The sequence below is a fragment of the Mus musculus genome, chromosome 1 (assembly GCF_000001635.26).
Source record: "Mus musculus strain C57BL/6J chromosome 1, GRCm38.p6 C57BL/6J".
NCBI lineage: Eukaryota > Metazoa > Chordata > Mammalia > Rodentia > Muridae > Mus > Mus musculus.
In genome coordinates, this window is record NC_000067.6 from 152,849,125 (window position 1) to 152,873,981 (window position 24,857).

The 24,857-nt window shown below is 37.8% G+C and overlaps 1 protein-coding gene across 11 annotated transcripts in view; it reads right to left on the reverse strand.

Annotated features, from left to right (window-relative positions):
• Smg7 (Smg-7 homolog, nonsense mediated mRNA decay factor (C. elegans)) overlaps positions 1–24,857 on the reverse strand; it is a 66,136-nt gene that overhangs the window by 12,130 nt on the left and 29,149 nt on the right. For 8 of the 11 annotated variants that reach the window (XM_006529451.4, XM_006529450.4, XM_030253290.1 and 5 more), the window contains 12 exons: positions 21,636–21,667; positions 19,128–19,245; positions 17,457–17,589; positions 12,557–12,728; positions 11,326–11,397; positions 10,228–10,378; positions 9,755–9,890; positions 7,325–7,487; positions 6,725–6,878; positions 5,186–5,256; positions 3,474–3,534; positions 751–870 (listed from right to left, as the gene is read on the reverse strand). In XM_006529451.4, coding sequence (XP_006529514.1) covers positions 751–870; positions 3,474–3,534; positions 5,186–5,256; positions 6,725–6,878; positions 7,325–7,487; positions 9,755–9,890; positions 10,228–10,378; positions 11,326–11,397; positions 12,557–12,728; positions 17,457–17,589; positions 19,128–19,245; positions 21,636–21,667 — 1,383 coding nt within the window. Of the gene's footprint in view, positions 1–750; positions 871–3,473; positions 3,535–5,185; positions 5,257–6,724; positions 6,879–7,324; positions 7,488–8,249; positions 8,329–9,754; positions 9,891–10,227; positions 10,379–11,325; positions 11,398–11,638; positions 11,742–12,556; positions 12,729–17,456; positions 17,590–19,127; positions 19,246–21,635; positions 21,668–24,857 lie in introns of those variants that run through there. The other 3 variants (XM_030253296.1, NM_001359257.1, XM_030253298.1) reach the window with 2 other exon arrangements.

The following is a 24,857-nucleotide window of genomic DNA, read 5'->3' on the forward strand; positions in this document are numbered from 1 at the left end:
AAAACAGTATTACTCAGTTACTGAGACTCTTGTGACTATATTTCACATCAGCACATCACATTCAGTCCCTGTTTTTCCCCTTCTAATAACCGTGGCTACTCTTACTGAGCATGATTTAAGACACTAGTCTAAGTCCTTGACATAGCCTATAAGGGAGGTATATATACTTATCTTATAGATGAAGTGAAGCCCAGAAATGGTATAAGTTTATTTATGCATGCAAGTATTCAAAAGTGCACAGAGCATGGCAGGAGTTTAAAAACAAACATTAAGAAATAACAGTATCTGACTCTGAACAGGGTATGTCCCATCAGGAAGATGCCAGGTTCACAGAAAAGATCAGAGCCAGAAACTGATCACGACCCTAACTGACTCCAAAGCTTGTGTTCTAGTGACCTTGTTGCTTTGTCTTTAACTAGTGCTGGAAGCATGGCCTTGCTGTCCTGAGCGAAAATAACTGGCACATCTGTGCCAAACAAATCACCCACTAGAACAACAATGTTCAATCCAATTCAAATAGTACAGATGCTTACAAACCGGAGCAGTTCATGATAAATAAGAAAGGCAAGTTTAATTCTTCTTATAATAGATAACAGAGAGAAGAGAGACTAAGTACACTTATGACCACTTGGCTCCTAACAAGATATGCTACCAATACTGTCTTAGTTCATCATAGTTTTATACCATTAGTACACACGTGCGTGACAATAAAGGGATTGAAAGGAATGCAGGAGCAGGCCATGGGCATACCGTGGCTGGTTATCAGCAATCCATTTCCCTATGGAGATCAAACGCTGCTGTCGTATTCGTCGTTGTTGACCCTCTTTGTCTCCTGTAATACCCTGATGGCCTTTGGAAAAATCCAAGTTCCTAAAAATGACACAGCATATTATAGAAGATTAAATACTGAAGAAAATTTCCAGGAAACCAAATGTAAATACCTTAAGATATTTCCCACACAGGCTATAGACTACATGTAATAACTGTATTTGCTTGAATTTATATTCCAAATATAAGAAACAAAGCAGGAAATAAAATCAAGGTTCATCATACTAATTTTAATATTTTTACTTTCTAGGTACGAAGTAAAATAATCCATAGGTTTTATTATTGAAGATTCTGTTTGTTTGGGGTCCTAAGATGGAATCCATGTCTTTGTCAATGCCAGGAAAAAGTGCTATGAAACCCAAATACCCCTTTTCTAAATACTTTGATTAATTAAAAAATAATTAATTAATAATTATATAAATATATATAATTATTTAAATTTATAAATAAATTAATTAAAAAAATAATCACTATACACAGGCTGTATACCTTTAATGCATGCCTTTAATACCAGCACTTGGGAGGCAGAGGCAGGTGGGTATCTGTGAATTTGAGGCCAGTCTGGTCTCCCAAGTAGTTCTAGGGCAGCCAAGGGTATATAAAGAAACTTTGTCTCAGAGAACAACAACATAGTGCTAAGGGTCTCTCTCTGATGCACATTTCTTAATTTATTTTTTATGTGTTTAAAATGTTGTGCTATATGTATGTATTTGCACTACATGTATGTCTGATACTCATGAGACCAGACGAGAGCCTTGGATTCCCTTGGACTGGAGTTTCAGGTGCTTTTGCGTTGCCACATGGGTCCTGGGAATCAAACCTAGGTCCTTTGCAAGAGGGAAAAGTGCTCTTAGCCATCTCTCTAGCTCCTGGGGTACCTATTACAAAAACTATCACTGTACTTTTTGTTTGCTAAATCAGAAAAGTGTGCAATTGTCATAAAGCATATGGACAGAGTGTAAACCAATGTGGAAAGGGCTCCTGAGATCTCCTGTCATTAATTTGAAAAGAGTCAGGGGTGATGGTGCATGCCTGTAATTCTGGCATTTCAGAGTTGGAGGCAGGACACTCCAGGCTTTTCATAATGAAATCATGCCTATCTCCAAACTAAAATGCCATTAAACAAGTTAGGCTGAAAAACACAAAGATAAGTGAAAAACAGTAAGCATCTTCAGGAAAAAAGTAATTAAAATTAAACCTGGTAAACCTTATAATAAAACCACATAAAGAATAAAAAAGCAAAGTGAAAGAATTTAATTCCTTCCCCAAAACTATGGGAAGGTTTCTGAGTGACACCTGAGCTGGAGCGTATCAGGCAGAACAACTACTGACCAAGACAGTAAAGAAAAGGCTGAGGAGCTGATGGTGATGTTCTAGTGCAGCACGAAGTGGACCGGTTTCAAACTTGGACATAAAGGAGATCCCAGAATAACTGTAGAACTTGAGTTTTTGATTTTGTCATGAGATACTGTCAGAAGTCACTTGACAGTGCTGACTATTAGAGACATTTTGGTAATAAGATTATAACCCTTGATGAGGGAAAAAAGGCTTTTCTAATTTCTGGATTGGTGAGTAAGTGTATCAACAGACCCTATGCTACAAGAATTAAAAAAGGCAAATTATTTAAAAACTGCTTAAAAATTAATAAAGCAGGAATGATAAACTGTACAAAGATGTCAAACAGTATTAGTGACTGAACTGTTTTTGTCTTTAAGTTTTCAGACGTTTGCTTCACAGATTATTTGTGTAGCAGCTTAAAGTAGCTAACAACAACACAACAACAACAAAAAAAAATCCATAGCTTTTTAAAGAATAAAGCCATTAAAATTTGGTAACTAAGATGACAAGGACAGTTTTAGTAGTAGCAGGCTGAGAAATAAGTAAACCTGAAATCAGTAAGGGCAGTCCACACTGCTCTTAAGAAAAACTGTGGTATGGAGAAATACACAGCAACAGAGAAAGATGGAAGGAGACTGACTGTGAATCATATTTTATAGAATAAAAAAAAAGACAAAACAAAAACTAATAACAACAACAACAACAAAACAAACCACACTTGCCATGTTAGTAGGCTAAAGCAAGATAGCTATTTGGGAAGAAACAGAAAACAAAAAACCGAAACAAACAAACAAACAAACAACAAACTAAACCCAGTGGGAGATAACAACAACAACAAATTAAACCCAGTGGGAGATACACTGTAAAGCAGAGTAGTAAGAGGGGAGAACAAGATAGAAGGTAAACCAAGAGGGCAGGAAGAGACCATGGGGGTGGGGGTAGCGTGCAGGAGGGCTGAAGAAGGGGGTCCCTTTGTCTCCTTGCCACTGAATTTTCTTTTATTTTTTTTAAATTTCTTGTAAAACTGGTATGTGTAAGATAAAAGAAAACATGCACATACTTACATGGAGTGAACTGTGGTTATTTTTATTGCTCTTAGCCTTATTCCCTTGAGACAGGGTCTCTCACTGAACCCTCACATGCAAACTATGCCCACATCCCACACATGACCCCCAGACCAATAAACAAACAAACAAACAAACAACTGTTAAAGAAAGATGACACAGTTGGGACAAATCAAAGGCTCTTCTACAGGTAGGCCAGATTCCTACAAATTTTAACACTGGAAACTCTTCAAAGCTCCTTACCTGAAAGAAGGTCTTAAAGCCAAGAATCCTTGTAATTCAAACTCCTCTGGAAGTGGTGTGGCTGAAGAAAGGAAGATGCCAGAAATTGTAAACATTTTAATTAAAATCTTATTATTTTGTAGATATGAAAAAAGTGAATAAAAAAGGTATGGGAAGAATGTGTCATGTCCATTTTTTGCTCCCCAGTGTCATCACCTTATAAAGATAAATCATTCAATAGATCTCCCTAACATAAAACACAAAACACTCAAGTTGCTGGGCAGAAAGAAGTTCCTCATCTGCTCTCAAGAATTTACAAATTTAGTTAGGCATGGCAATACCTTTAATCCCAGCACACAGGAGGCAGGGGCAGGTGGATCCCTGAGTTCAAGGCCAGCCTGGTTTACAGAAGAAGTTTCAGGACAGCTAGATCTACATAAAGAAACCCTGTTACCCTGTCATGAAAAATCTAAAGAAAAAAACCCAAACAAACCAATCAAAAGAATCCAGAGCTTTAATATCAAATCTAGCAAGCCCAATATTTAGGTTACATGCGACCTTTAAGCTACCCAATGACAACACTAATATCAGTGAGAAATAAGCTTGGGTATTATCTCAAATGTTCTAAATCCTAAAGACCCAGTGACTTTGTAAATTACTAGTAATGGCAAAGGGAGAAGCTCCATGCTGCTATGAAGACAGTTTAGACCATCAGTGCAAACGTGCACACGTCTGTCTGTGTGCCAGGACAGCCTCGGGTGTCATCTCAGCAATGCAGTCCACCTCCTTTGAAAGAAGGTCTCTTACTGGCCTGGAACTATCCGATTAGGCTAATTGGTGGGCAAGAGAAAGCTCCTCTTGGTTCTGGCTTGCAAGTACAGGGATTGCAGGTTTGAAGGACATTATTTTCATGGATTTTCTAGGTACTGAATTTAGGTACTCATGGTTGAGAAGTGAAGCATTTTACTGACTGAGCTATCTTCTCAGGCCCTTGATAAGGAAAATGTCACAGGATAATAGACAATGACACATATAGGAAGTAAAATATTATGAAGTCAGTAAAAACTAGTTAGCAGCAAATGAAAATGTTAACATTACACTGTTAAATTTAAAAGCATGTTTCAAGTAGTAAATGACTCTTATGTTTTAACACAGGAGGATGTCCTAAGATCATGCACTATCATGTGGACAATATAATCTATAATACTATGGGAGATCCATTGGCAATTTCTATCTTCTATGCCGTATGTGCTAAATTCTGTGAGATATGTAGGTAACTGTTTCCTTAAAACAGCTCAGCAGATAAGAGTACTTGCTGAGCCTGAATTTGGTTTCTGGCACCCCCTCCCAACTGTCTATAACTCTAGTTCCAAGCAATCCAAGCCTCTGTTCTGTCACTGTGGACACCAGTGTGGATGTGTACACACAGGCAAAACTCACACATGCAAAATATATAAACCTAAAACCAAACAAACATCCCAAACAGATAGAAATGATGAAGAGACAGGGAAGAAAATGGATAGAATGTAAGGGTCATGAATATCTACTCTAATGAGTATCAGGGGTACTTCAGGAGAATTACCCACATCTAGTCACTTCATCAGTACCAGAAGTCAGAGCCTCTCTTAAAAGGAAAACAAAAAGCCTCACCAAAAACCCAATCTCCCTGGCTTTCAACCTCCCATTACTGATGAAGAAGCAGAGAGACAATACACAATTTAGGCACCTCTTACCATTAGTATTTGAGAGATCATCTTCACGGGGATGGAAACTATTTAGAAGAGAAATTAGCCAGGGCCAAATGCTGTAAATTAAAAAAAAAAAAAAAAAATCAGATTTTATTCTTATACAAGAAAACTTAGAATACTAATAAATGACAAAAACGGCATCTCCAAGGACTCCACTCTTTACTCATCACCCCACTCCTCAGCCATCTTCAAGGCTATGTAAATCAACAGACACTTTCAAAACTACATAGGCGAAAACACGTGTGAGAGATGCACTACTGCATACTGTTCCCCAAGTCTCGTTTAATGGGTGTAAAATAATTTGTCAACGATATTGATATATACATGTCCAGAACAGTGGAAATGTTCTTCAGCTAGTGACAAAGAATAGCCACACTAAATTCAAATCTCTATTCAGAGTGAATTACAGTGACTTTTTAAGGGTCCAAATGCACATGGCCACAATCTCCTTGTCCACTACACGTGCAACCAAAGCACGAAACCTCGGTGAGCCCGCAGAGAACAGAGTCCTTAGTTTAGAGTCCTGACAAATTATTAAATAAAACACAAGTCTGACTTTTAGAGTACACATAAGCAAAAATTTATACAAAAAAAGCAGTACCTAAAACCCTGTCCTAGCACTGCCCACATTAATATTTAAAGAAGACAGATACTATCCTATATGCTACACTATATCCTAAATCACATTCATGGTAATGTTAAAAATGAAGGGACTTGTGTTTGGGGAAGAGGAGAATTCTAATGAGGTCCCATTACTTATTAATTAGATAGTCCCTTGTTGGTGTGTACAACCCAGGTCACAGCAGAAACTTCCGAGTTAAAACAACTACTAAGATATGCAGGGGAGGAACTCTGCTACTGCAGTCTTTTGGAGACATTATTTCTACAACCAAAAGTACATTGAAAATGCCATTCATCACTAAAATCAAAGGGTCTTAAGAAATGTTCTACTGTCTTAAGGAAATTAAGAATTATTTTCAGTCATCTATAGGTAAATAAAATAAAAAATATAGTTACAAGGTAGAATCAATTTGTGTATAGAAAATGGAAGTTTCTCATTTAAACAAAACAGAATAGGGTGGCACAGATAAGGCTTGATTTGGGGGGGGGGGGGGGTTCGAGACAGAGTTTCTCTGTCTGGCTGTCCTGGAACTCACTCTGTAGACCAAGCTGGCCTGGAACTCAGAAATCCACCTGCCTCTGCCTCCTGAGTGCTGGGATTAAAGGCGTGTGCCACCATGCCTGGCTGACAAACTTGATTTTTAATGTTAAGTTCATTTTGAAATCTGTCTCTTCATGATATGGCAACTGGGAACAGGGGAATATAGGAGCCACAAATTTCTATCCAAGATCATGGGCCTAACAAAGAATTCAAAATAAAGTATGCATAGATGCTTTCATTTCAATTTTCACAGAATATGCAGAAAACAGTCAATTCTTCACTATTCTTTTAACAGGCAGTTTTCCTGTGTCTCTAAGTATCAGACAAACCACCCAACCACCATAAAATTTTGTAACACTTACTACTGTCTTTCATCCACCACTGCTTCTTGAAAGACTCTAGGTCGGAGTCTTAGCCAGTCCATGGAGACCTTGACTGCAGGAAGGGGGTAGGCATTGTTGGACTCCTGAGAATCATTCTGGAGAGGACATTTGCACAGGATGCCGAGAAAAGACACTTGGGGATGGGATGGAGAGAAAGATTCAGAATGTATAAGGCATTTCAAACCACAAACCAGTTTAAAATATTACTATGGGCTTTCTGCTGTATTAAACATTCACGTATCTTAGTTTCCTTCTAAATAGGTATTTTTAGCTGGGCATGGCAACCCATGGCTATAATTCCAAGAGGATGGAACATGAGGATCATGAAGTTCAAGGTCAGCCTGGGAATACATGGTAAGACTATCAAAAAAATACAAAGAGAAAAACACTTTTTATGTTAACATGTTATATAGAGTGGTATAAAGCAGACACAAGGACAGGCTTTGATGTATAAGTCTCTCTGACCCAGTATTAAGAAATAGAGGGCTCATTTTATGTATCTTTGCATCTGGCTACATAGATATAAAAAACACATGTAGACTGACTGCACCTTTCAAAGCTGAATGATTTAATACTCACTAAAGAGGGCCAGCAACTGTGTCCAACACAGCTGTTCATCTTGGCTGTAACTGTGTTGCTCTGTTTCATTGCTAAAGTCACGAAGATGATGAAGTTGAAACAGGTTAATGACAGTGACATGAACTAACTGTTGAGAGTTGAAAGCCTTTTGGAACAGCAGTCTCTGTAATGGAAGACAAAGATACTGTATATATTATCAAGAGCAGGATCCATCTTAGATACAAGAATTACTAAACATCTACACCCAGAATCACAGAGTGTTGTAATAGCATTACGGGATGACTAAACTGTCCCACTCTTTAGTATTTTATACAGCTCTAATGTCTACGAAAGAACTACACTAGAAAGGATCCATTCAGGCACTCCTCGGTTGTTTAAACTATTGCTCGAGCATTTTTGCTTTAAGAAACTGTCCATGTATTAAATAAAGATTTATCTACTTTTATTTTTTATAAGTATAGCAATTTTGCCTGAGTATGTTGTCTGTGTACCATATGCTTGCTTGGTACTTACAGAGGCCAAAAGACGGTGCTTGATTCCCTGGAACTGGAGTTATGGGTAGGTACAAGCTCCCATGTGGGTATTGGAAATGGAACTGGGTTTTCTGGAAGAGGAGCTGAGCAATCTCTCCAGCCCCAGAAACAGCATAATTTTTAATATGGCCCAAGAAGTATTTGGGCTATACATATAGACATTTAGAAGATATATACTGAATAAAATGTTAAAAAAGGACAAATGATTGAAAGCAGATGTATGTTGTGAAAAAATTCCAAACAAAAAGATTCAAGTATTATTTTGAACCCTTGATACATGAAGCATGACTTAGAGTTGTCCTAAACCCTTTATAAACCATGCAGAACCACATACGTGGGAATACAGGGACAAATGACATGCTGAAGTTGCCATTAGGATGTCTAATAAGCACCTTTAATGATCATGCTGAAATCTTCATAGGAAATTCCACATATGATTTTTACTAAGCTTCATTTGCACAGCAACTGTGCACATGGTAACCTGGGCAGCAGTGTATGACATCACCATCATAATGGAACTCTACATTCTCAGAGCTGGTTGTCTCTATGTGATCATACTTCTGCTTTAACATCTGTGATGGGATTTGATTACTCCCACATGGAATAATTTCCAAACCTAAATTCCTAAAAAGTTGACAGCTACTAGGATGGATACTTTTAGTTGTAGCCAGCCCTCCTCCATATCTCCCCAGGAAGCAGTTTAGAGGATAGCAGAATCAAGTGTCATTAGTCTTTTGGTAAAAATTGATAATATATCAGATGTAGCCAGGTTTGCCATGATTATAATGATGTGGGCAATTTTGAGGTCAGCAAGAGCTAAAAGAGTAAGTAAGACAATACACACACACACACACACAACTCAAAAACCATTACAATCCCCCCCAAACAAAAGCCAGAAGAGATAGTTCTTGCAGTTCCACACCAGTTGACTACACTGCTTTCCATACCAAACATATCCATCACCTTCACTGTATTCTGAGATTTCTATTTTCTGCTTTTATATTTATAAAGCATCTAGCCTTCTAAATAAGCTAATGATTTATACTGATTATACTTTAAATCCAACAACTCTATTCAGATTCTAATATTCTTTTCTAGGCTAAGTAATTGAGGGCACTCAAATGATGGTGGTTCCTTTTACACCCAACCCTATGTATATGGCCTAAGTTTAAATAGGCCACTGGGAAGAACAAAAGCTCAGTAAAAATTATTTTGCAGCAAACTATTTCTATTGTAAATGATCAACTCAGCAGTTATCTGTAATTATTTTACATTGACTATATTTGGCTAATTTATGCTTTTACTGTCCAAGTTTTGTGTTGCTGTTTTGGACAGTTTTATAACTGTATTTCTAAACTGTCTTGCTGCTGCTGCTTCTTTTTTTTTTTTTTTTTTTGCCCCCCAAGACAGGGTTTCTCTGTGTAGTCCTGGCTGTCCTGGAACTCACTTTGTAGACCAGACTGGCCCCGAACTCAGAAATCCACCTGCCTCTGCCTCCCAAGTGCTGGGATTAAAGGCGGGCGCCATCACCGCCCGGCATGTCTTGCTTCTTAATATATTTATACTTCAATCCGTTTTGCCAACTGGCAGGGGGTCAATGAGAAGGCTGTTTCAACAATGACTAGATACCATATAGTTCAGATAGCAAGAGGAAAGCTAGATGCAAGGACTTCATATATTTCAGATTTAACTATTGCTATGAATTCATAATTAAATAGCAACATAGGGACTAGACAGAAGTCTGGCCCTCTGGGCATAGCTAAGTGGGGGAATTGTCTAGCTTGTGCAAGGTCCTGGGTTCCATCCCCTAACACCACAAAATAATAAGTTAATGTTCTCCAAATTTTAAGCTTCCCCACTTAAGAGATGACCAACATTTTTGGTTTTTAACTCAAACCTTAAACTGTTCTTCCAACTTCTCTCGAAGAGGGCTCAGCTTTTCCAAACTCTTACTCAGGTATACATGACCGTGGAATTTAATAAAGGCCTTGATGAAGTCAGAAACACCCCACTTGGTTTTCAACTCATCCCGGCTGAAATGAAAGAAAAACTTGAATCAATCTTAATCAGCAAAATTTGCAAAACCCTTAAACTGGGTTTAGCTTGCAAGTTACTTCATCATCCAATAGACAAGAAAAGGGTTCTTTCTGTCCAGGTCTAGCTTCACAGCTACAACTCAGATGAGTCAGCACTCAGCTACAAGAAACCACATACTGGGTAAAATTACGTGACTGTGCACAAAATAATTATGTTCTCTGTAGTTTTAGACCTAAAGATGACTAGAGATCATTGCTACAATTTCCTAAACAACAAAATTTGAGCGATTAAGACTCCACGTTACACAAATTCTCTTGGAAAAGTCAGTCCTACCTTTCCAGTGCTTTAGAAAGTGCTTTTTGTAGATTAGTGGAGGCAGCTGGGAAAGGGAATTTCACAGCAATGCTTCTGCAGTAGTAGAAAATTGTGGTCAGGTGGTCTCCTTTGGAAGAAGCTAAGATAGCCAACTGATTGTAAGGCTGACCTAAAGGAGAAAAGTTAAGATTCTAAAGTTACCAAGAACCAATTCTGCTATCAAAATACAAATGCTCAGTTAAATCCGAGTATTATGTAAGGCAAATCTCAATCGATCAATTACAGATGGACAGAATGTGAGATTGTACACATTAGTGATGGCACATCCTATCATGTGCAGGTTAAAAAGTCACACAATTAAATATTGACTATGGAGGCACACACTTGTAATTCTAGCACTTGAGACGCTTAGACAGGATTAGAGTTCAAGGCCATATTGGGCCACATAAATAGATGGTCTCAAAACAACAACAACAAAAAATAATAAAATTAGAATCAATACAATAAGCAGTCATGGTTTCAGAAAGGGTTAGCTAGTTAATCTCCTTTACGTTGTAGGTGCTAAGGACCCACCCAAGCTCAGCTGTTACTGAGGTGTGATGGCTGATACAGGCAATACAAAATGGATCCTTGTGTCCAGATGATCCTGAGACATTATCTAGAATCTAAAGAAGTTTCAATGTGGCTTAGCACAAGTGATTTGTAACAGCAAGTATCTGCTGTTAAGCTCTTTAATTCAAGAATGGCTATTCTGGGAATGTCATCAAAAGCACTATCCTTTAGGTAACTGGTTAGTTTTCTAAGAAATAGTTATCCTGAAAGATCACTACTATGTAGGCCAATTATGAATGCTAGGTTTGGAGAAAAACTTTAGACCACATTGATTAATTCTATTTATATTGGCTTACAGAATAACTTTCTTAAAAGAAAATTTCATTTTAAGTATGTGGAATATAAAGTTCAAAAAGAAAAACATGAAACTCAATGCTGCTGAAATTCAACATCTACTGCTACAATACACTTGGAAAGTGGAATCTATTTGCTAGAGTACTATAAACACCACAGGAACATGGTCTCTTTAAGGTGGCAGGCAGGCCCAGGCCCAGGTGCACTCACCATTGGAGGGGACAAGCTGAGCTGCATGCCTATAGTAGGACTCTGCCTGGCTAGTCTGATTTCTGTATCGAGCTGAGAAGAAAAAGAAAATCCAGTTTAAAATCATATTAATATACATAAACATACACAAAAACCACGAGGAGGGCATGTCCAAAACAGCTAGTTTTAAATTCTAGAGATAATAAAGACATTAAAATTACTTTAAAGACCACTAAAGACAGAAAAATTTAAAACAAATTAACTATAGGATTATGTGACGTGTCCGGCTGGCCGTCTCCTTGGACACTCAGCAGTAACCGATGTGAAAGCTTACCTAGCCCCCACTTCAGGTCCTCCAGTGTCAGCCTCACCAGCTCCCACTATGGACTATGCTGGTGACCTGGAGCCGGCCACAAGAAGGGGTGAGTTATATGGCACTTAAAAACAAAACAAAACAAAAACCACTATACAATATGATCTGAAAATTAAGTATTTCTTCAATATCTTAAAGTGATTTTTGAAAAATGCCTTGCATCTACTGCAGTATTAATTATGTGTGTGCAAAGAAGACATTTAAAGCAAAGCCAACCTAAGCATACTGTACCTCCTTGCAGAGCTCACTGATAACTCTGATGTGACCTCTCAAAGTGCCACTTATTTATGGCATTAAGACATGTACAATCTACTAATTTAAATACACTCATGATCCTCATTCCTTGTTATTTCAGGACAAAACATAATCCTATAGTTAATTTGTTTTATAACCTTTTTAGGTCACCTTAAAGGAATGAACAGAAAAATACGTTATACATAACCCCAAGTAAAATGTATATAATGGAAATGCAAATTTAACCTTTAAAAGGAAGCAGCATATAAAATGAGCTTTCAGTGTACCAATAGGAAGAAATAATAGACAAACTAGATTTAAAAAAATAATTTATAAAATTTATTCTAAACGAGAATAAATTTCTAATTGAGAAAATACAATATTACTTTAAAATTTACTTTTGGCTAGAGTTTTAGTGTTTGCCTATACCTGGATCAAATCTGAAGAGAATTTAAATTTTAATTTGAGAATTTCTTTTTCCAGAATTCTGCCAATCGCAAAACATGGAGAAAAGGTTCCTAAAAGTGACTTTTATAATTTCTACATATTATCAATCTAAGCAAAACAAACATGCATACTCGAAGTTTCTTCCTATGATTACTCAAAGAAAAGGATGAACGTGTCACTAATCCTTCCCAGGCTCACCAATGTCTCCAAGGTGGACGAGGCAGTGTTGGCAAATGTAGGAGCAGGAGCTAGACTGTGGCTTCACTATGGTGCTGCTGTGCGTCTGTTTATTGCTAATAATTCCCAACTGGGAAGACTTCACACGGCATGGCAAATCTACATTAAACACCGTACACAGTTCCTGTAATAACTGAAGAAAAAAACATAAGCAAAGTTTAATAATGTCAGATGTTCTAACAGTAAGTTTGTATACAAGATTATGTGTATAAGTATCCCATACTCCTGAGACTCCAGTAAGAACTGTATGGAGATTAAATGTTATCTTTGATGGGTTAATCCTTATTTATCAAAGCATTTTCATATAAAGCATTTTTAAAAACATTCAGCAAGCACATAACAATAAGGAATGCCATGAAAGTATCTACTTCTCTTTTTAAAAAAATCATTAAATATTGGCTAGAAATGTTTCTGAAATGCAAGACAAGGTCTTGACATTTATTTTCTCAAGTTCTAGACTGATTCATCACTCTTCATTCTGAGGTGTGAACAGAAAAATAAGCAGGTAACTCACTCCTCTGCTCACAGTCACCTCCTCTGACTGCGTAGGCCTGTTATTCCACTCTGTTCTGTCTCCTGTCTGTCACATCCTACCTCAATTCTTTCCTGTTTGAACAATATCAAGGTTTCCTATTAAGAAAGCAAACAAGAAAAGAACACAAAACCAAAGCATTCTTTCTTGACCTCAGAGTCTTTCCAACAATCTTCTAATGCCTTTCTCATCTCAACTAGACTCCTCCAAAGGAGTCCACCTTTTTTTCTCATTTGTGTTCTCAATACCTACTTAATCTTTACACCCATTACCTTACACCTGATTTCCATTCAACTATCTTCTACCCCAATTCACCACTGGCTAACTAAAGCATCAATCAGACGATCTGCTTGCTGTGTGTTAGCTAGCCAAACAATGATCCCTATACTGCCATCATCACACTGCATTTAAACTTGCAGATCTCAAGGCTAACCAGCTCCTGAGTGCTTTTCCAACCATTCTTTTCTGTTTTCTTTATTCAAAGCCCCTCCCCCATCTTGCCAAGCACTTGAAAGTCTTTTTCTTTCCATTTTCTTCTCACTTGGTCTTTACATAAATACAACTAGACTCATCCAAGTATCTGCCTTCTATTGGGCGCATGGTAAACCCCAGTCAGTAAGTCAATCAGTCAGCACTGCAGTACTAGACAGCTCTGGGGTCCTGCTCATGAGGGGAAACTGTACCTACTGCCCCCTTTTTCCTCAGCTCCTCACTCTGTGTGAAGGAGGAAGAGTTGACTATGAAGCAAATTGTCACCTGAGACATGACATAGAAATGTGACAATGCTTTCTTCTCCCATTTTCTTAGAGTAAGAACCACTATGTGCTATTTAGTTTTATGTCAATTTGATGCAAGCTATATACTTGGGAAGAGGAAACCTCAATTAAAATGTACCACAAGCTTGATTGTTGTAGCGGGACCTGGGCCACTGGGTTGGTGTCAGTCCTGGCCAGCGATCCTGGAGATTTTTAAGAGATCAGGCTGAGCAAGCCAGTAAGCAGCACTCCTCCATGGCCTCTGCTTTGCTCCTGCATCGGGTTACTGTTTTGAGTTTCTGCCCTGATTTCCCTGGATAATGGACTTCAAATTCCAAGCTGAAATAAACATTCTCTTCAAGCTGCTTTGTTCGTGGTGTTTTATCATTGAAACAGAAACTTAACTGATACAATTACTATATTGTTCATGGGAAATAAAAGCATCTTACATGCTTTTGCTGTGACCCAAGAATTTGGTGGTGCCTTCGGTTTTAGGTGAATTAAAAAAGATAAAACTGTTTATAGAGAAACTCTGATTGTGGTAATCATATATATTAAGCTTTTAAAACCCACAACCATCTATCACTCTAATCAAATTACACTTTATAAACCCAAAATACTGTACCTTAAGAGAGGAGCCATCATTTTATATATTAAGAAAAAAATCTCGGAAAAAAAAAGAAAGAAAAAAATCTTGCCAAAAGTAACAGTCCTTTAAAAATGCTAATCCAAAAATTCTACGATAAGCGAATCCCTATTACAGAAACAATTAATTTTTGTTTTGTTCTGTTTTCAGACAGTCTCTTCAGAGCCCTGGCCAACTGTCCTGGAAGTCACTAGGGATGGCCTTGATTGAACACAGATCTCCTTACCTATGCCTCCCAAGTTCTGAGATGACAGTTGTGTGCCACCTAAAATGTGTTTTAAAATTTTAAAGAGGAAGAAATATGGTGTACATTAAAATTTTCAATGATTTCTATGAACACCAAATCTAGTTTTTCCCCTTTTAAAGACCTCATCTGGCCAGGCGGTGGCCGCATGCCTTTGGTTCCATCATTTGGGAGGAAGAGGCAAGCCTATCTCTCAGTTTGAAGCCAGCCTATTCTACTGAGTGACTTGCTCAGCTTGCTTTCTTATAGAACCCAAGACTACCAGCCCAGAGATGGTCCCACCCACAAGGGGCCTTCCCACTTGATCACTAATTGAGAAAATGCCTTACAGTTGGATCTCATGGAGGCATTTCCTCACCTGAAGCTCCTTTCTCTGTGATGACTCCAGCCTGTGTCAAGTTGACACAAAACCAGTATACAGTATACAGAGTAACTGGATAGCTATTTAGGGGTGGTGGTGGTTTGGCTACTGAAACAGGAGCTGGCTACCCTGGAACTCTGCAGACGAGTTGGTTGGTCTTGAACTTTAACCTGAAGAGATTCCGAGTGTTGCTATTCCAGCATGAACCGCCATACTTGGCTTACCATTCCCTTCATAGTCTCAGCATCTAATACAGTACCTTAAAACACTTTGCAAGTTGTTAAAATATAGTTCAGTGGCACAGCACTTACTCAGCAAATGTAAAAATATTAGTAGTAAACAAAACAGAAACAAAATTGCAAAGCAAAAAAGTACCAGGTTTTCTGACCATTATCTGCAAAATGAACAAGCTTTTACTAGATGCTTTACCTTCATGTCATTCCACATACCATTAGATTCCCTGGAATTGAAGTTACAGTTTTGAGCTAGCATATGGATTCTGGGAATGAATCCAGGGTTCTCTGGAATAGCAGGCCAATGCTCTTAACCACTAAGTCATCTCTCCTACTCCTGCTTTAAATTTTAATCATATTTGTATTTGTGTGTGTGTTCCATTCCACTATAAGATTCAGGTTATTATATATTTGTATCCTTTGAGTCATCTTGCTAGCCGAGTTTTTTTATTTAACTTTTCAATTATTTATTCAGTTCAACATCAGTCCCCTTTTCCAGAAGCATCAACTAAAAATTGGCATACATTTAAAAAATTTTTGAGAATAAAATAGTACTGGAGGTTTTTCAGCAAAAACCTTTGGTGGGTTTTATAGTGTAAGAAAGACAAATACTTCCCTTCTCCCCTCTTTTTCTTTCTCTTACAGAGGGAGACACTACCTTCTTATGAACCCCTGGGTTGGCCTGAACTTGTTATATACCCAGCTGGCTTCACATCCAAAGATATATATGCTTCTGTCTCTGCATGATGGAATTAAAGGCACATACTACCATTATTAACTTATTTAATATGGCACTTACTTATACCTTCCAATACATTCTTTTCTTTTTCTTCAAAGAAAGGTTAAGCCAAAATAAAGCCAATGTATAGGTGGAGGCAAGCAACTCGGCGAGAACTGGCCAGGGATTTCTTCAGTACGCAGTCCTTAAAATTTTATCATTACAAGGGCTGATGAGATGGCTCAGTGTGGAAAGGTGATTGCCCCCACAGATGACGACCAGAGTTTGATCCTCAGAGTCTATGTGATAGAGTGAACTGGTGCCCACAATTGTCCTGACTTCCAGCCATGTGCCATAGTATACATGGTATATCCCAATACATAAAATCAATTTTTTGTTTGTTTGTTTGAGACAGGGTTTCTCTGTATAGCACTGGCTGTCCTGGAACTCACTTTGTAGACCGGGCTGGCCTCGAACTCAGAAATGCACCTGCCCCTGCCTCCCGAGTGCATAAAAATCAATTTTTAAATTTTGCATTATTCATTTAATTATAAGTAGCTGGAGTAACAATTAAAAAAACCAAACACACACACACACACATACACACACACCACTCCATGTGTGTGAAAGCCCATGTTAGTCAGAAGAGGGCATCAGATTCTCTGGAAGTGGAATTATAGACATTTGAGAGTTGCTATATAGAGTTCTAGTGCTCTTAAATGCTAAGCCATCTCTCCAGCCTGAAATAGCCAATTGTTCCAAGAAATCATGCTTTTAAAAAGTTCCATGAACACGGATTCATTTGTAGATCACACCAGGATGTGACTGAGGAAAAATAAGTATGTGAAGATAATAGCTTATTTTTATTTTTTTTATTTTTCAAACCAAATAAAAAAATACCTGTTTCTTAAGTAGCTTAAAATAATTTCATGATCCATATAAATTCCACTGTGTGGCTAATGCTATAAAACTCACTTGACATTACAGCTTTTAACAACTACCTGACACAATCCAGCTACTCCTTTCATAATGAGCACATGCGGTCTGATCACATGTTTCCTTTCACTACAGCTTGCCTCTCATCACATCTGCTTTATTCAGAATTAAACCTCCATCCTACGCATGTATCTTCCTCTCCCCTCTCTCTGGCAATACTGGTGTTTAAGCCCAAGACCTCAAACTTAAGTCTGTACCTTTAAAAAAATATATATTATGAATCATTTCTGAAACCTCTATTATTAGAGATTATATGTGATTAACTTCCACCTGTCTCATATGGCAGTTATATAAAGTGTTTATATGCACAAAAGATGTGTACATAGAACAGAATATCACTAAAGCTACGAGAATTCATACACAAAGAAGAACTCACCTGAGTATAGAAGCCGCTAGCTGCCTCTAGGAACAGAGAAAGGTTTGCCTGGACTTCACTTCGATTTGGGTTTGCTCGATTCTTGGCTTGGCCTTGCAGTGTTGTGATCTGATTCTTAAAGGCATGATTCCAGCTGAAAACAAAATGTAATTCTATTTGGTATAGTAGTGACTCACTGGGCAGACACTGGTCCCCCTGAGAACAAGAAAGAACTGTTTGTTGTTATACCACACTGAACAGTAAGCCAGCATTAAAGTTATTGATTTAAATAACTTCAAGCTTTTCTTTGAACAAGACTAGACATGCAGTAGAACGCAACTGACTTCAGCAGACACTTACCAGATGCTCCAGTAGGCAGAGTGTGGTGCAACTGTGAACCTTTAGAGCTATCACAGTAAGACCTACTTAAGAATCCCAGTATAAAAACCCGAATAAACTATTACTAACTTTAACACACTGCTCCAACAAATATTATACCCTCAGTCAAGTGACACACACAGGGTGCTGTGTGTGTGTACTGAGTAAGGTCTGTCCCTATCTCCCCAAGTTAATTAGCTACATCATTCATTACAATTCCTCTTTAATGATTTTGTTTATTTTATCTTATAGGGTAAGGCTTAATTCTTTACAGCATAAAATAGAAACCACATTTCAATTCTGGCTACCTAAAGAACAGAATGCTGAATTACATTATATTAAAATAAGTCACCATATTATCAGCTTCAATTCAATTTTAGTGAAAAATCATAGTACCAAATGTCAGCATCGGAGTTGAGGTTCTAGAGTCCGAGGGCATTAAAATAGTTTAGGACATTTGTCAATGCTCCCTCAATATTAGTGATCCCTTCTCCTCATGGACTCAAATATTACAGACATGAGTTCTGATTAGTCTGTAAGGTACACTACTAGATTTTCTAAATACACAGGGCATAAAAACACAGGGGAGAGAAAAGGAAAAACCAAATTCACCACCACTGGGAACATTGGATTTTACTAGACAGGCCTGTTCTCAATCGATGTGTAAGTGTCCATCAAGCTAAGCGCCCCTGTTTTAACTTATAAGGCAAGGTAAGATCTTCTATAAGAGGCCTTGATTTACTCACTGGGGAGTCTGGACATCGGCCATTTCATCCTTCGTAGAAAGAACAAGTGGAATAGTCTAAACACACAAACTCTTTCTTTAGTTTCTGGGGATCGTAAAGGAGGATATATATTATGTATTTGATTTACATAAACTTTTCCTACAATGCAAATACACTTTCCTGTTGAAGAAACAGGATGACATTGATCATTGTTTTGGCCTTTGGACTAAGACCAAATACAAAATCCCACTAATCAAAGAAAAGTTTATCTTTAAGTTCAAATATAAGACCCAATACAGATAAATTCTTAGAATCTGAGATACATATGTTTAGATTTGTTTATTCCAGAATGCTCCAAAGAGCTGCCTTAGGTAAAATTTAAATCTAAACATTATTCCTCTTACCTTCAGAGACTACAGCTGAAAAAAATACTAATGGTTAAATGTTTTGTTTTTAAAAAGTCACAAGTATTAGAATTCCTTTGAAAAAGCTTACACTAGGGTAGTCTGAAAAACAATCAACTAACCATAAAGTTTCAAAATCTTGAGATTCCTGATTGCATAGTCATGTCTCAAATGATAATACTTACAGATCCTGTTCTACTTTCTTGTCTAAAGCGTATTCCAGATCAGTAACTAGCATTTTCTGGTACAAGTCCTGCAGAGCTTGCCTGGATGTCCAGACCTCAGCCGGACCCAGCTTAGAATCTGCATAATAAAACAAACAAAAATATCACTATATAGTTAAGTGACAACCACAAGCCAAACCGATGACTTCTCTGTCCATCCACCAAAGCAAAGCCGCTCTCAGCACATCCCATCCACTGCTGCACAGGGTTTATGTTACTGTATTTCAAATGACCTTCACCTTCTGCCTTTCGCTTAATAACTAAATTTGATTTAAAACATTTTTGTCTTTTAGCTATGTTTTTAAGCCGTGTGCATGTATGAGTGAGTCGGGGTGTGTGTGTGTGTGTGGACTGGGTGAGTACAGCAGAGAGGGAGGGCATCAGCTATCCTTTCACCACTCCCACCTGTTGCTTTGAAGCAGGGTCTCTCACTGAACCTGCAGCTTCAGGTTTTCTAGTGAGGCTGCAGTGAGGAAGCCCCATTACAGGCATGGGCACAATGACTTCACCTGTTTCCTGGAATCTACTTCCAATGCTCACGCAGCCAGAATTCCTATGTGCTGACCCAGTCTCTCTAACCCTCATCTTCCAGCTTTAAAAGAACATTATGAAATTAAAATGGCCATCAAAAATAATCATCATTTGCTTTTATTTGGATTTCTGTCTGCTCATGACACAACAGGTCATATATCTGATAGTTGAGTCAATCCATTTGAAATAATGGATTTATAGTAAGTCATTTACCACGAATAATTCTATCTTCAGCCAAATCCTGTTTCCTTTTTATTTTGAATCATTCCTACAAGGATCCTCACAAATTTTTTCTATCTGGTCACCATCTAGCTAATACCTGGATCATTCCTATATGCCGCCCTACTGAAACGATGAGAATTATTTTTATGAACAAAACACTGGCATTACACTTCTGTCATCAGTGCACACTACAGCCATTTAATGTAAAAGGGCAGAACCCTGGGATTAAACTGCTCAACATGCGTGCCAAAAGAGTAACAGTGTATAGGGAGAATAAGGGAGCTAGGCTCTGTATTTCTGAACTGGTGCCTCATTTTCCAAAGTCCTATAGGGTGATTAGTTCAAATGCTGACAGCAGGCTGCCTCCGTAGAATTACTTAATGGGCGTATCAATTATAAGTTTCCAATTTCCAGTTATGCAATTCAATTTCATCTAGTAGCTTGCTGCTATACGATGCCACATTTTCTACTCCTCTTTAGGTAAGTTATTAGTACCTATACACTATCATAATCCTATTCACCAAAGAGAATGCCTTGGATATTTGAGTTAATAGGTTCGTTGGCTAGTCAGATTTGGGTCTGATAAAGTGTTTTTTGTTTATTTGGAGACAGGATCCCACTGTATTGGAGAAGCTAGCAAGCCTCTATGAGCTCACTCTAGCCTTCATTTTCCATGAGCCAAGATTATAGGTGTGTGCCACTAATGGGGCTCTAGGGGACTGCAGAAGTCATTCAAATGAGTAAATTTAAATAGATATTCAATACTTTGGAAAAAGCAAATGGTACATATATGGAGCTTGATGTTGTTCTACAGATGGCACTTTCAATGGTAATTCAAGAGTAGAATTCCAACACTGGTATCATATAATGTAGATGATGACCACAAATGTGTTAGTAGGAAGGACAACAGTGAACGCACTGTAACCTTTTCCTCTTTTGCTCCCTATGATATAATGACCGGGCTCCTCACCAACACTAGTCTGTAACTGTCAAAGCTCAAGAAACACCGCCTCCCTCGGAGCCAGTGTGTGCCCTCTTCAATGATAAACCTTGCCCAGGACTCTGGTTATCAATCAACAGAGGCTGAATTCCTCACGAGTTAAACATACAACTACATTCCTTCCAAATTAAGATGCAATGTCCTATCAAATATCTGAGAGCTTAGAACACCACGTGCTGCTATGAAGGACATGCTGATGATCACTGGTGAGCTTTGAATTATCTGTTCCTCTCAGCAGCTGAGTCAAAAAATTCTTCTCAAAGGGCTTGAGATATTACTCAGAGCAGAAAAGATGTGTAAGAAAAGGTAGCTTGCTGAACTTCATACTTTCAGTGCAATTTTTCTATCAACATTTTTTCTGAAGGTTTACCTGCTACTCAGGTTTGAGTCACTATAAATTGAAAATAGTAATCAAATACAACATCTTTAGCTATATAGAGTGTGAATTATTTTATATCTTAAATTATTAGTAAAAGGTTCATAAAAATTAAATAATCACACACTAATAGCAACTCAAATTCTCATGTAGTATATATTCTTGAGTAGAGGCATACACTACATTAAATTCCTTTAAAGTATTTAAGAAGAATGCAAAGTACAAGAGCAAGAGACATTTAAAGCAAAGTTACTGTTCTAGGCAAACAGCACAAACGAGAAAGGAAATTGTCTCCCTTTAATAGAAGAAAGTAAGTGGTAAGAAAGAAGACAACCGATACCTGTCATTTCAGCCTTCAGGACTTCTGCCTGCCTAAATAAGAAAAAAAGAACAAGAGTTAAAAAAACAAAACCAAACAAACAAAAAACCGAACCCAAGTTAAAATAAACAGACTAAATCAAGTTGAACAATGCATTACAACGAGGCAATGTGATAGGGAAATTTATGCCCTCCTTTAATACCCAGTGTAGCAACAGTTCACTTAACAAAGTGATATAACTTAAATATGACTTCACAAATCAAACTGGTAACTTCCCCAAAAGTTCATTTCTTGTTTTCCAAATCTGAATAAAAAATACTACAAGTTACATCCTGCAATACCTTAATTAAAGACTAGTTTGTTTTCAATTTACTGGTTACCATTAACAATTTCAAATTTTCACTCTTTTCAAGCTGCTGTTCCCGTCCCTTTTCCCACTGGCAAACTACAGCTGCACACCCTGCTCTGGGAAAACAATCTCCTGACTGGGCATGTACTGCACTGACACAGCGTTCTCCTTATGAGAGCAAAGGCCATTTCAATGGACAGCTCCTTCTAACATTTCCTCAGGACTTGATTATTCTTTCCTCTTTTTAACAGTCTTTAAAGTTCCCTTGCTACTGGCCTTCAAACGTTTTCAAGTTTTTTTCTCTTTGGCCTTCAAACATTTTCAAGTTTTCCAAATTTTTTTAATTCACCCTCTGAAATTCAAGAATTGTCTGTTATTGGTGAGGTCCTAGATTGACCTCATGGTCCTTTCTGAACTCCATGCTCGGTTCTCTTACGTGTTTTTTCTCCTCTTGGCCGTTTTATCATGGCTTCCCAGGTGTGGAAGGCAATTTCCCCCTCCTCCCAGAAGGTCTCTATGCCAGCCTTCTTCCTAAGTTTCAGTATTTGTCAATCCCAGAGGAATGCTGTCCTCTAAATACTTATTGCACTTTTTACTGCATTACATCTTTAGCCACCCACCTGTTACACACAACCCTCACTTGAACTACTACAAAAGGTATTTTTGAATGCATGCTTGATCTTACCAACTATCCACCTGAACTTCAAACATTTATTGATTTTTCACTACAACTTTTCGTGACAAATTCTATAGTCTCGGAACTGTTACCACTCTTCTCTCCTTATTCTAGCTGCTTTGTCACTGAACTTCTGAAAAGAAGAGTCCCTGGGCTATTAAGACTATCACCTCCAGAGGCCCTTGGTCTTGCAAAGATTGTAATGTCCCAAGACGGGAATACCAGGACCAGGAAGAGTGGCTGGGTTGGAGAGCAGGGTGGGGGGAGGGTATAAGGGACTTTTGGAATAGCATTTGAATTGTAAATGAAGAAAATATCTAATAAAAAATTGTAAAAAAAAAAAAAGTATCACCTCCACTTTTACGGCAATAATCACTCGTGCTTTGTGTGAGTCAGAGCACTGTGCTTCCTTGGGAAACCCTGCTGGGGTAAGGAAACTCATAGGTTCTCAAAGTCCCTTTAGTAAGTAGGTATCACAGCCTTTAAAAATAAATACCGTCAGTATCCTTTTCAACTAGCATAATGCTCAGCAGGGACTCTACAACACGCTCTCCCACAGCTTCTGTATTCTCATGCATAGAAGAATGATTATGGCTAACAATACATGCTGACTAATCTTAACCGCCAGAAAAGTAGCTTTTTAATGCTATCTCCACAAAGAAGTGATACATGGGGTGAAGAATATGCCAAACACCCTGAGACTAGATCATAACTCATGATTATGTGTTCTCAACATCACCCTGTACCCTCTGTATGTGTAATTATGTGTCAACTGACAAAAAATAAATAAAGATTATTACAACTTGAGATTCCATTTCAAAGAACTAAACTGACCCAAAAAAGCTATATTAATTCTTTTATAGAAAGTACTATTTACATAAATATTTTACAGCCATTGTAAATTTTTAAAAATTATTTTTCATATGTACATGTGTTCTGCCTGTGCCCTAATTTTTGTCACCTTGACACAAGCTAGAGTTATTTGAGAAGAAGCCTCAATTGGCAAAATTCCCTCAACAGATTAGCCTATGGAAAAACCTGCAGGGTGTTTGCCCATTAATGATGTGGGGAGGGCCCAGCTCAATGGGAGAGGGGCTACCCATGGGCAAGTGGTCCTGAGCAAGTGCAGCAGGCAGGCAAGCAAGCCAGTAAGCAGTTGCTGTCTCCGGGTTCCTGCCCTGGCTGCCCTTTAGAATTTATTACTGGAAGTCTAAGTGAAATACACTCTTTCCTCCCCAAGTTGCTTTTCGTCATGGTGTTTATCCCAACAACAGAAACCCTATCTAAGACAGTAGATGGCTGTGCACTACTTCTGTGCCTGGAGCCAGCAGAGACCAGCAGAGGGTTGCCATGTGGGTAGGAAGAGTGAAGCCAGTGTTCTTACTGATTCAGTGACTGTAAATTTTAACTTCAGTAAAATATAAAATGAATCCTTTTAGTCTGTAGTCTTTATAAAGATACCCACTTTTTTTTAATATTAAGCTTTTGAAGAAAATCTAGCACAAAAGAACTATCAAATCAAATGAATGATACTAAATAACTATGCTTAGTTATATACCAAATTTCATCCTCCATAAAGTCTAGCCTCACTGGTTACTTTAGGTCTAACTTTCACCATTTAGAAAGTCTTGACAAGCACGAGACGCTAAAAATACAAGATCATACAACTTGAGAGAATACATCCTTACTCTATCTTTCCCCAAAATGAATATTTTCCAGTCTATAGAAAAACAAAACAAACTATACTCCAAAAATTCTTGATAGAGCTTCAAAAAATTAATACTACAGTTTATAGCCAATGCTCACATAGAGATATGCACCTTAAAAAAACCAAAAGACCTAAAACCAAAGACCAGTCACTCTCACACACTCTCTCCTTCAAATTTGCTGTAGAACAGGTTGTCTTTGTATTCACAGTATACACCTGCCTCTACATTGCCATTCGCCTGGATGAGACAAGTTTTAATGTCCTCTCTCAGCAGAAAATGTGAGCAATGGTGGGTTTCTATTTGTTTGTTCTTACTTTAAGCTGAGGGAATTAGTGAAAGGAATGAATATACCAAGAATCCAAAAATTAAATCACCATATTTAGTAATAAAACAGCACAATTAAATATAGTGGTGAGATATAAAATTTTCAAAATACTATTATATACATTATCTTTGGGTTCTTTGTTTATTTTGTTATGCATCAAGCTGGCCTCAAATTTCCATGCCCA